The sequence below is a fragment of the Chelonia mydas genome, chromosome 1 (assembly GCF_015237465.2).
Source record: "Chelonia mydas isolate rCheMyd1 chromosome 1, rCheMyd1.pri.v2, whole genome shotgun sequence".
Taxonomy (NCBI): Eukaryota; Metazoa; Chordata; order Testudines; family Cheloniidae; genus Chelonia; species Chelonia mydas.
This window is the reverse complement of record NC_057849.1, coordinates 347,570,249-347,582,449: the sequence shown is the minus strand read 5'-3', so window position 1 is coordinate 347,582,449 and position 12,201 is coordinate 347,570,249. Positions and strand designations below refer to the sequence as shown.

The following is a 12,201-nucleotide window of genomic DNA, read 5'->3' as shown; positions in this document are numbered from 1 at the left end:
GGAAGGGCGGAGTTGGGGGCTGGTGTGGTGGGAGGGTGACTCGTGATTACGCGCAGTGCTCCTGGGTCACTGTTATCCTCACTGCAGGAGACTTAAAGAAAGACTTGGCTTAAAGAAAAGGAGTGCTTTTGCTTAGTGGCTGGTAACATTCAAGCACTGAAAGGGTTAACGGATGCCAGGGTCCAAATTCGGGGGGCGCAGTGCCGGGGGGGCTCCCCAGGGGGCGGTGGGGATGTGGGGATCCCCCAGGAGGGGCGCAGTGCCGGGGGGGGTGGGGGGGTGGGCATCCCCGGGGGGGCGCAGTGCCAGGAGGGGCGGGGATCCCCAGGAGGCAGTGGGGATCCCCGGGGGGACGCAGTGCCGGGGGGGCGGTGGGGATCCCCAGGGGGAGGAAGGATCCCTGGGGGGGTGCAGTGCCGGGGGGGGCGGTGGGTATCCCCAGGGGGCATCCCCAGGGAGGGCGCAGTGCCGGGGGGGCGGTGGGGATCCCCAGGGGCGGGAGGATCCCCGGGGGGCGGCAGTGCCGGAGGGACGGGGGGATCCTCCTGCGGGGGCGCAGTGCCGGGGGGCTCCCCAGGGGGCGGTGGGGCAGTGGGTATCCCCAGGGGGGGCGCAGTGCCGGGGGGGCGGGGATCCCCAGGGGGGGGCGCAGTGCCGGGGGGGCGGTGGGTATCCCCAGGGGGCATCCCCAGGGGGGGGCGCAGTGTGGGGGGGGCGGTGGGGATCCCCAGGGCGGTGGGATCCCCAGGGGGGGCGCAGTGCCGGGAGAGCGGGGGGATCCTCCTGCGGGGGCGCAGTGCCATGGCGGCTCCCCAGGGGGCGGTGGGGATGTGGGGATCCCCGGGGGGGTGCAGTGCCGGGGGGGCGGAGTGCCGGGGGGGCGGTGGGGATCCCCAGGGGTGGGAGGATCCCCGAGGGGGGAATGCTGGGGGGGCGGTGGGGATCCCCAGGGGGCGGTGGGTATCCCCAGGGGGGGCGCAGTGCCGGGGGGGCGGGGATCCCCAGGGGGCAGGAGGATCCCCGGGGGGGCACAGTGCCGGGGGGGCGGTGGGGATCCCCGGGGGGGCGCAGTGCCGGGGGGGGCGCAGTGCCGGGGGGGCGGTGGGGATCCCCTGGGGGGGCGCAGTGCCGGGGGGGCGGGGATCCCCAGGGGCGGGAGGATCCCCGGGGGGGTGCAGTGCGGTGGGGGCGGGGGGGATCCCCAGGGGCGGGAGGATCCCCGGGGGGGTGCAGTGCCGGGGGGGCGGGAGGATCCCCCAGGGGGGGCGGAGTGCCGGGGGGAGCGGTGGGGATCCCCAGGGGGCGGTGGGGATCCCCAGGGGGGCGCAGTGCCGGGGGGGATGTGGGGATCCCCAGGGGGCGGGAGGATCCCCAGGGGGGGCGCAGTGCCGGGGGGGCGGTGGGGATCCCCGGGGGGCAGTGGGTATCCCCGGGGGGGACGCAGTGCCGGGGGGGGCGATGGGGATCCCCGGGGGGCAGTGGGGATCCCCGGGGGGGCGCAGTGCCGGGGGGGCGGTGGGGATCCCCGGGGGTCGCAGTGCCAGGGGGGCGGTGGAGATCCCCGGGGGGGCGCAGTGTCGGAGGGGGCGGGGATCCCCAGGGGGCGGTGGGGATCCCCCGGGGGGGGCGCAGTGCCGGGGGGGCGGTGATTCCCAGGGGGCGGGGAGATCCCCGGGGGGGCGCAGTGCCGGGGGGGCGGTGGGGATCCCCGGGGGGGCGCAGTGCCGGGGGGGCGGTGGGGATCCCCGGGGGGGCGCAGTGCCGGGGGGGCGGTGGGGATCCCCGGGGGCGCAGAGCCGGGGGGGCGGGGGGATCCTCCTGCGGGGGCGCAGTGCCATGGCGGCTCCCCAGGGGGCGGTGGGGATGTGGGGATCCCCAGGGGCGGGAGGATCCCCGGGGGGGTGCAGTGCCGGGGGGGCGGGAGGATCCCCCAGGGGGGTCGCAGTGCCGGGGGGGATGTGGGGATCCCCAGGGGGGTGCAGTGCCGGGGGGGCGGGGATCCCCAGGGGGCGGGAGGATCCCCCAGGGGGGGCGCAGTGCCGGGGGGGCGGTGATCCCCAGGGGGCGGGGAGATCCCCGGGGGGCGCAGTGCCGGGGGGGGCGCAGTGTCGGGGGGGGCGGGGATCCCCAGGGGGCGGTGGGGATCCCCGGGGGGGCGCAGTGCCGGGGGGGCGGTGATCCCCAGGGGGCGGGGAGATCCCCGGGGGGGGGCGCAGTGCCGGGGGGGCGGGGAGATCCCCGGGGGGGCCGCAGTGCCGGGGGGGATGTGGGGATCCCCAGGGGGGCGCAGTGCCGGGGGGGATGTGGGGATCCCCCGCGGGGGCGCAGTGCCGGGGGGGCGGTGATCCCCAGGGGGCGGGGAGATCCCCGGGGGGGGCGCAGTGCCGGGGGGGCGGTGGGAATCCCCAGGGGGGGCGCAGTGCCGGGGGGGGCGGTGATCCCCAGGGGGCGGGGAGATCCCCGGGGGGGCGCAGTGCTGGGGGGGCGGTGGGGATCCCCAGGGGGGGCGCAGTGCCGGGGGGGCGGTGATCCCCAGGGGGCGGGGAGATCCCCAGGGGGGCGCAGTGCCGGGGGGGCGGTGGGGATCCCCGGGGGGCAGTGGGTATCCCCGGGGGGGCGCAGTGCCGGGGGGGGTGGGGATCCCCGGGGGGTCGCAGTGCCGGGGGGGCGGTGGGGATCCCCGGGGGGGCGCAGTGCCGGGGGGGATGTGGGGATCCCCAGGGGGGGCGCAGTGCCGGGGGGGCGGTGATCCCCAGGGGGCGGGGAGATCCCCGGGGGGGCGCAGTGCTGGGGGGGCGGTGGGGATCCCCAGGGGGGGCGCAGTGCCGGGGGGGGCGGTGATCCCCAGGGGGCGGGGAGATCCCCGGGGGGGGCGCAGTGCCGGGGGGGCGGTGGGGATCCCCGGGGGGGGCGCAGTGCTGGGGGGGCGGTGGGGATCCCCGGGGGGGCGCAGTGCCGGGGGGCGGTGGGGATCCCCCGGGGGGGCGCAGTGCCGGGGGGGCGGTGATCCCCAGGGGGCGGGGAGATCCCCGGGGGGGGCGCAGTGCCGGGGGGCGGTGGGGATCCCCGGGGGGCAGTGGGTATCCCCGGGGGGGCGCAGTGCCGGGGGGGCGGTGGGGATCCCCCGGGGGGGGCGCAGTGCCGGGGGGGCGGTGATCCCCAGGGGGCGGGGAGATCCCCGGGGGGGGCGCAGTGCCGGGGGGCGGTGGGGATCCCCCGGGGGGGCGCAGTGCCGGGGGGGGCGGTGGGGATCCCCCGGGGGGGCGCAGTGCCGGGGGGGCGGTGGGGATCCCCGGGGGGGCGCAGTGTCGGGGGGGGCGGGGATCCCCAGGGGGCGGTGGGGATCCCCCGGGGGGGCGCAGTGCCGGGGGGGCGGGGAGATCCCCGGGGGGCGCAGTGCCGGGGGGCGGTGGGGATCCCCCGGGGGGGCGCAGTGCCGGGGGGGCGGTGGGGATCCCCGGGGGGGCGCAGTGTCGGGGGGGGCGGGGATCCCCAGGGGGCGGTGGGGATCCCCGGGGGGGCGCAGTGCCGGGGGGCGGTGGGGATCCCCCGGGGGGGCGCAGTGCCGGGGGGGCGGTGATCCCCAGGGGGCGGGGAGATCCCCGGGGGGCGCAGTGCCGGGGGGGGCGGGGAGATCCCCGGGGGGCGCAGTGCCGGGGGGCGGTGGGGATCCCCGGGGCCGGACCCCGGCCCGGCGGTGACTCTCTCTCTCCCCCCCCGGCCAGCGCTGCGCTGTGCGGGCTCTAGGTCCCGCGGCCCCGCCGCCCCCGCGCCGCCCCCCGCCCGCACGGACCATGCCGCTGCCGCCCGCCGCCGGCCAACATGAGACTCCGGAGCCGCCGCCGGAGCAGCCGCCGCCTGCGCGCCCGCCCCGCGCGGTGGCCGGGGAGCCGGGGGAGCCCGCGGGCCGCGCCCGGGACGAGACCCCCTATGCCAGCATCGAGCCCCCGGCCCCCCGCGCCGAGCCGCCGCCGCCGGCCCGCATGGAGGACGCCGCCGCCAGCGCCATCGTGGTGCGCATCGGGATCCCCGACCTGCAGCAGACGGTGAGTGGGGCCGGGCGGGACCGGCGCGGGATCCGGAGCGGGACCGGCCGGCGCCCCGGGGACCCGCCGGCCCCCGCCGAGGGGATGTGACAGCCGCCGCTTAACCCCTGCGCTGCTGGAGCCCCGCGGCAGGTCTCCGCTGAACGCGGCGCTTGCTGCCTGGCTAAACTTTACCCCAACTGCAGCGCCGGGGAGAGCTGGGCGGAGGAGGGGAGAGGCTCCCAGCCCAGACCCTTCCAGCGAGAGTCCAGCTGGGGCCCAGCTGCCCCCGGCTGGGAGCGTGGCACGGGAACCCCTCCCCGGCTGGGAGCGTGGCATGGGAACCCCTCCCAGGCTGGGTGCACGGGAACCCCTCCCCGGCTGGGTGCATGGCCTCTCCCCGGCCGGGTGCGTGGCACGGGAACCCCTCTCTGTCTGGGTGCGTGGCATGGGAACCCCTCCCCAGCTGGGTGCGTGGGAACCCCTCCCCGGCTGGGAGCGTGGCACGGGAACCCTCTCCCCGGCTGGGTGCGTGGCACGGGAACCCTCTCCCCGGCTGGGTGCGTGGCACGGGAACCCTCTCCCCGGCTGGGAGCGTGGCACGGGAACCCTCTCCCCGGCTGGGAGCGTGGCACGGGAACCCACTCCCCGGCTGGGAGCGTGGCACGGGAACCCACTCCCCGGCTGGGAGCGTGGCACGGGAACCCACTCCCCGGCTGGGAGCGTGGCACGGGAACCCACTCCCCGGCTGGGAGCGTGGCACGGGAACCCACTCCCCGGCTGGGAGCGTGGCACGGGAACCCACTCCCCGGCTGGGAGCGTGGCACGGGAACCCACTCCCCGGCTGGGAGCGTGGCACGGGAACCCACTCCCCGGCTGGGAGCGTGGCACGGGAACCCTCTCCCCGGCTGGGTGCGTGGCACGGGAACCCTCTCCCCGGCTGGGTGCGTGGCACGGGAACCCTCTCCCCGGCTGGGTGCGTGGCACGGGAACCCTCTCCCCGGCTGGGAGCGTGGCACGGGAACCCACTCTCCGGCTGGGTGCGTGGCACGGGAACCCTCTCCCCGGCTGGGTGCGTGGCACGGGAACCCTCTCCCCGGCTGGGTGCGTGGCACGGGAACCCTCTCCCCGGCTGGGTGCGTGGCACGGGAACCCACTCCCCGGCTGGGTGCGTGGCACGGGAACCCTCTCCCCGGCTGGGTGCGTGGCACGGGAACCCTCTCCCCGGCTGGGTGCGTGGCACGGGAACCCTCTCCCCGGCTGGGTGTGCGCGTGGCACGGGAACTGGCGCAGCCCCAGCCCTGCACCCAGGTGTTAGAACCAGAGGAGTGGGCATGACAAGCTCCATCATGCCCTGTCTCATCCATCCCCCCAGCCTGGCTCCTCAGGGCTGGCCTGGAGTATGCCCCAGTCCCTGGGAGCCAGGGACTCAGCCCTGGACTCTGACTCGCTCACTGCCCTGGCCCCCCAGCACTGTCGGCAGGGAGAGCTGCTGAGTCTGAAAGACCAGGAGCAAGTTCCCAGCTAATCAGGGCCCCTTGCGGCTGCCAAGCACAGGGCCAGTCCCAGCTGGGGACTTGAAGGAGCTGGCATCCCCTCGGTGCCCCTGTGCGGTGAGGGTTGGTTCTCCCTCTTATTCTGCCCCAGCCCCTGGCTCCAGGCTGGGGCTCTCGCTTGCCTCTGCATCCGCCTGACAAGATGCAGTGATCTTGCAGAATGAGCACCGGTGCTGGGACAGGCAGTGCTGCGGATGGGAGAGGCACAGGGGCAGGCTGGCTGGCTGCACAGAGCTGCTCAGGAGGAAGACACTGCCTGGGATTGGAGCCTGCTGCACATTAGGACATGGCTCCTAAGTCAATGCAGCGTCCTTCTGCCTCAGAGCACAGGCAGGGCTGCCTGAAGCCTGCGCTGACAGCAGGAGGGATGGAGCCAGGAGAGGAGCTGAGTTACTGTAGCACAGATTGAAACTAGTTACTGCTGGTCTGATACCTCACGGTGCATGATAAAGAGGGATTCTGCTGAGATCGGGCTTGGTGACGGGAGAGCTACAGCGGGTGTTAGTGCAGGGCACGGGGTATCAGTGAAGGGGTGTGACACCCCGTGCCCTGCTCTAACACCCGCTGTATCACACCCCTTCACTGATAGATACCCCGTGCCCTGCTCTAACGCCCGCTGTATCACACCCCCTCACTGATACAGCGGGTGTTAGAGCAGGGCATGGTGTATCAGTGAGGGGGTGTGATACAGTGGGCGTTAGAGCAGGGCGCGGTGTATCTATCAGTGCGGGGGTGTGATACACTGTGCCCTGCTCTAACACCCGCTGTATCACACCCTCTCACTGATACAACGTTCTCTGCTCTATCAGTGATGGAGTGTGATATGCTGTGGTCTGCTCTTAACACCTGCTGTGTCAGTGAGGTGTGTGCGATACATTGTAGTGTGCCCTGCTATAACACTCAGATATACCCGTAAGGGGGTGTGATACAGCTGGGCGTTATAGCAGGGCACAGTGTGTCACTGAGGCAGGTGTTGGAGCTGGTTGAGGGGTGTCACCGAGGGTGGGCGATGGAGCCGGGCCCAGGGCGTCGGCAGGCAATGGAGCCTGGTGTCAGTTGAATGCGGGTGTTGGAGCAAGGCATGGTCTATTGATGAGTTTAGTTAGAGTGGGAGCTGTATTGCTGGGTGTTGCATGGCAGGGAGGGTGTGTCTACACTGCAGTAAAACCCCCGTGGCTGGCCCGTGTCAGCTGATCCAGGCTCGCAGGGCTCTAAACTTGCTGTGTAGACATTCGGACTCTGGGACCCCTTGAGTGGGAGGGTCCCAGAGCCTGGGCTCCAGCCTGAGCCCAGATGTCTACACTGCAGTTTTAGAGCCCCACACCCTGAGCCCTGTGAGCCTGTCAGCTGCCGTGGGCCAGCCACGGGTGTTACTGCAGTGTGAACATACCCTGCGTGGCTCTCCTGGCAGGCTGTGGTCTGGTAGCCAGCCGTGAGGGCTCGGGGAGGAGGGTCTGAAGAACTCGGTGCTCTCGGCGCTGCAGAGCAGCTGGAAGGAGCTGCGGAGGCAAAGGAGGGACGCTGCGCTGCCTTTGCTGTCGAAGAATCGACGGTGTGTTTTAATGAGAACTGACCTTGTGCTGCAGGAGAGGCCTCAGCACACGCTTGCTGGCACCGAGCAGCTCCTGCCAGAGCCTCTGCTGGGATTCTGAGCCAGGCCTTTTTGGACTGCTCTCCTTCCCTCCCTGGCCAGAGGGACAGAGTGCTTTGGTGCCCCCACCCCTCCCTCTCACCAGCCTGTGTGTCGGCAGTGTCCATGCTAACCCCTCCGCCTTCCCGAGATTGATCCCTGCGGCCACACCCCCCACTCGCCTGCCAGCCTCTGTCCCGGAGCCTGCTGTGTCACGCGACGCCGTCAGCAGTGGCCCGGGGGGGTTGTCAGTACAGTGGAGTCACACTTGGCATCGTTATCGGGATGTGGTGAGCCCACCTTTCATGAGCTGTTCCCCTTCCCTGGTGCCCTCTCCTCCTGTGGGCACCCAGTTGGCTTCCTGCTGCCCTCCAGGGCCCTGGCCCAGCCCTGCAAGGGGACAATCCCAGCAATGGGACAATCCCTGCCAGGCCATCCAGTCCCTCTCCGGTGTGGGGTAGTCACTACCTTGTCCAGACTGGCTCCCCTCATCAGCCCCAGGGTAGATTGTGGGTCAGGAGGCCTGGTGGGAGAACTGGGTGCTGCTCTGGCCCCATCACCAGAGAACGTGTGCATCTCTACAGGCCCAAGCAAGGAGACCTCACCTTCCCTAAGGCGAATCTGTGCACACAGGAAGGCGAGCAGAGAGGAAATGCGGCACTGCAGAGAGCCCACAGCTCTGCCAAGGAACGGGCGGTGCACGTGTGCACGGGGCCCATAGGGCTGTTCCACCACGGGCCCCGTGGGGCTGGGGGCAGCTTAGCTCAGCAGGCCCAGGAGGCAGGCTGGTGACGTTCCCGCTGGGGAAGGTGGCGCGTTTAACATGCAGGCAGGAATGTGGAGCGGTGGCAGAGGGGGTGTGTAGGGCATGGGCTGCTGCGCACTGATAAGAGCAGAGAGGTGCTTGCATTCCACCAGGCAAGGCCTGCTCACACCACATGCCTGGTTAATGTTTAGAGGAATTCTCTGCAGTCTCGGCTCTGGCTCAGGGCACAGGCACCTGGCAATTTTACAGCCAGAGCTGGGAAGCTCCCCGCGTGGTCACGCACACAGCGCCAGGCGGATAACAACTCCGGATAACAGAGAGCACAAAGACTCTGCACTCGCCAACTCCAGAGCTGTAGCTCAGTGGGGTGGTGAGCGTGAGACAACGTAGTGCTGCACAGGCTGGACTGCTGCCTATTCTCTGTCACCCACGGGTGGCCTGAGCGATGCCTCACCCCTGGGGAAGCACAGCAGTGGGGTCTGTTAGGGCAGATGCTGCTTCTCCTCTGGGATAGGGAAAGAGCTCTGAAATACTGCCCCATAGCACCCCCACGTTACCGCAATGTCCAGCATGCTCACAGGCAGGGGAAAGGACTCTAGCTCCCCCTTCGGAGCTCTCTCCAGCACTGCTGCGTTAGCTCAGCCCTGCCTGGCGCGTGGCCCCGTATTGCCCCCGTACAGAATTTCCATCGGATGTCCCCATTCCTGAGAGATGGGACGGATTTCTGCGGATTTCTTTATTCTTTTTGAAATTTGTCCCAGCCCCTTCTAAGCCAAGCCACAGGGGTTTTTCTTTTTCTGCCACGCAGCTTGGGGGCCTCTTCCTGCAACCAGGAGCTACTAAATCAGCTGGACCTGTTTCAGTGGGCCTGCCACCCTCTCCCGAGGATGGGGCAGGGGATCGCGGAGGGGTCTAAGGCACTAGCGCCAGGGATTTTAAAGCTGAGCTCTATGGCTCCATCCACTGTGTGAGCAGATCCGGGCAGGGAATGTCCCTGATGGACAGTCCCATGTCTGAGGAGCCCCTCTGTGGCTCTTCTTAGCAAAGGCTCATGGAGAGGTAGCAGCTCTGCTCTCAGCTGCGCAAGGAGACACATCTTCCCATGTTATCCCGTAGTCCCATTTCCTTCCAGAGCAGTGTTTAGGCATCGCTGTTTCGGACGTGTGTGGCAATGGCTCTGCAGCTCCCAGCAGAGATTGGGGCCCATTGTGGCGGGCACTGAACAGACCCAGAGTGAGAGGCAGCCCCTCTCTGGACTTCCATCGACCCTGAGAATTAGCTCTTTAGGGCCTGGGAAGTGGGATATTACAGGCACCACGTGGTTGTGGCTGAACTGGAGCCATCGGGACCCAGGTGGCGTAAAAGGGTTTTGTTCTGTCTCTATAGCTGGCTCCTAACTCAGAGCCTGGCCTCCTGCAGGGCAAAACTTCCTGTCTGGGTTCCCTGCACATTAGGGTGACCATATGTCCCGCTTTGGCCGGGACAGTCCCTTTTTTAAGCCCTGTTCCGGCCATCCCTATTTTTTGGCAAAAAGCGCTCCAAGGTCTAAGTGCTGCCTGCCCTCCTCGGCTCTGAACACCCAGAGGTGAAGATTCGGTTGCAGTCTAAGCAGATGTGGGCCATGGGTGGGGAGAGCTGGGGAATCATGGAGCTGAATTGGCCATTTTTTGTTCTGTTTTTATAAGTAGGTGAAGTCTAGCCCGGCTTCCCCCTCAGCTCCATGAGCCCAGCTCCCCACCTCGGGCGCTTGGGCCCGGCTCTGCCCTTGGGTCAGCCTCAGCTGACTGCTTTATTGTGGACACCCTGTCAAGAAGGTATTGAGGTGCTTGAGCCCGACAGGCTGGTTTTGGGAGTGTTCCATGCTTAAGGGTGGCTGGGGCCTGGCGTTGGTGGGGCTGGCTGGGGGTGACATGGCTGGGCCTCCTGTGGCTGGGGCTGGCCTACGTGGGCCTGGCTGGGGCTGGCACAGTTGGGGCTAGCCTGGCTGGGGCTGGCTGAGGCTGGGGCTCCCAACCGTCTCTGTTGCTGGCTGAGGACCCGTTTGGTGGAGTTCGGGTTCTCGCCATGTTGGGAATCTCCTGGTGGAGGCTGAGGCTCTGTCCTTGGCTTCAGTGACCCTTCAGGCCGAGCTGCCTGCTCTGAGCTGTGGCGGTGGATCAGGGCGGGCAGGGCAGTGAGGAGGCTGGGGCCGGATTGCACTCTGCCTGTATCAGAGCTGGGAAGGGAGGGCGCAGCCCCTCACCCTGGGCCTGACTCCCTCCTGCCCAGGGCTCGATTCTGCCTGAGCACAGTGGGTGTCAGACACTCCCATAGGAGCAGGGGACTGGGCACAGGGACGAGAGACACGCCTGAGGAAACTCTGGCCTGAGTCTCTCCCCATCTCCCACAGCTCCTTGTCCCTCAACCTCACATTCCCTGTCTGCCAGCCAGGTGCTGGGGGCTGAATTTGTGGATATTTAAATGCTCAGGTGGAAGGTGTTACAGAGCCTGGGCAGGGTTCCAGTGAGCCTGCCCTCCCCTTCCCACTCTTCCCTCACTCTCCCCTTCCCCTGGTGATGATTCCCGGCTCTTCCCCAGGGATCATTCCTGCCTGGATCCATCCCCCTGTCAGGGAGCGACAGGCCCTTGGCTCTTTCCCGGCGGACGATTCCCGTCCGGATCCATCCCCCTGTCAGGGAGCAACAGGCCCCTGACCCTTCTCTGGGGGTGCTTCTGGCTGGATCCATCCCGCTGTCAGGGAGTGACGGGGCCCCGGCCCTTCCCCCAGGGATGATTCCCAGATCCAACTGTCAGGGAGCAACAGGCCCCAGACTTTCCCATGGGGGCGATTCGTGGCTGTATGTGTCTCACAGGCTAGTTTTCCCTGATATTCTATCTGAGTTTCACTTCCTGTCCCTTTTGGATCCTCCTTTCCCCCTCGGGCTCTGTCCTAGCAGAGACTCACCCACCCTTAGCCAGCTGTTCAGTGTTTCTCCGCATCTCCTTCCCTCCATCCCAGAGGGTCCTGTTGTGTGTCCCTGCACTCCCTCCACAGTCAGCATCGCTCTAGTCCTGTGGGGCTCAGCGCTGAGCCCTGCACCTGTGGGGTGGGAGAATCCAGCCTGAGCAGTAGCTGGCAGTAAGAGCCATCCTTCCCCTCTTCTCTTTGCCTAGCAGCTGGCCTGTCAGGCTGGCAAGGCTGAGCATGCAGGCCCCCAGGAGCTCTGGAGTGCTGGGCAGGGAGCCCTTTTTCAGCTGTGTTCCTGGGGCTGCCCAAAGCTATTCCTGCTCCTTTTCCCTTGGAGTGAGGGTTCCAGCCTGGATCAGGCCTTTCGTCTTCCTGTGTTAGGAACAAGCAGCAGAGTGGCATTGTTCTCCAAGCATGCATGTGCCCTGGCACCCAGTGCTGCAGGGGCCTTGCCTGCTCTCCACTCCCAGGGCCCCCGCGGTCTCTGCGCGCCCTCCCTGCTCCCAGGGCCCCCGCCGTCTCTGGGCCCCCTCCCTGCAACCCCGGAGGCTCCTCTCCCCTGTGAGACTCCCGGCCTAGGAACAGTGCATTCTGATCACAAGCAAGTAATTTCCACACTCGTTAGCTCTCACGATGGGAATCTCAATAAGTCCCTCTGCAACTTGCCTGGCAGATTTGTAACTGCTCCTCTGCCCGGCTTTGCTGGTGCCTGCTCCCCCTGGCTGCCCTCTCAGTGCCTGATGCACCTCTGGGGAGAAGCTGAGGTTTGAATCTCCAGGCTGAGACATTCTTGGCCAGCTCTGGCTTACCCTCCCCTCCCCTCCCCCCGGCTCTGCCCCAACGGTGCCGTCCTTGGGCTGCACAGGGGGCTTCAGCCTCCAGCACTGGCCTGGAACGTGTAGGGTCAGGGTGTGTGTTGCCTTTTTTCTCTGGGCCATTCCCGGGAAGGGCTGGTGAGGACCCTCCCTCTGAGCCAGCTCTCAGAGGATGCAGTGAGCTCAGTCCTGGGGTCCCTGGCTGGTGCCACTAGTGAGCCAGGAGGGGTTTCCATGCGTTGGGTCAGACTCGGCAGCTGTTCTGCCGGCCCCTGGTTAAGGGACAGGGCCTCTAGCGCCGGGCAGGCGTAGGCCTGCTGGCTCCATACCCTGCCAGCCCTGTGGCACAGGCAGGACTGATGGGGCGTACTGGAAGGGAGACTGGCCCATTTGCAGGTTGTCTGGCCCCCTAGAGAGGGAGTGGGGTGCCGTGCACCTGGGATGCATGAGCTGCCTTCCAGC

The 12,201-nt window shown here is 68.7% G+C and overlaps 1 protein-coding gene across 2 annotated transcripts in view; it reads left to right on the top strand.

Annotated features, from left to right (window-relative positions):
• SHANK3 (SH3 and multiple ankyrin repeat domains 3) overlaps window positions 1-12,201 on the top strand; it is a 755,611-nt gene that overhangs the window by 94,477 nt on the left and 648,933 nt on the right. For both annotated transcript variants that reach the window (XM_043522025.1, XM_043522029.1), the window contains exon 3: window positions 3,726-4,046. In XM_043522025.1, coding sequence (XP_043377960.1) covers window positions 3,795-4,046 — 252 coding nt within the window. In that variant the 5' untranslated portion in view covers window positions 3,726-3,794. The remainder of the gene's footprint in view (window positions 1-3,725; window positions 4,047-12,201) is intronic.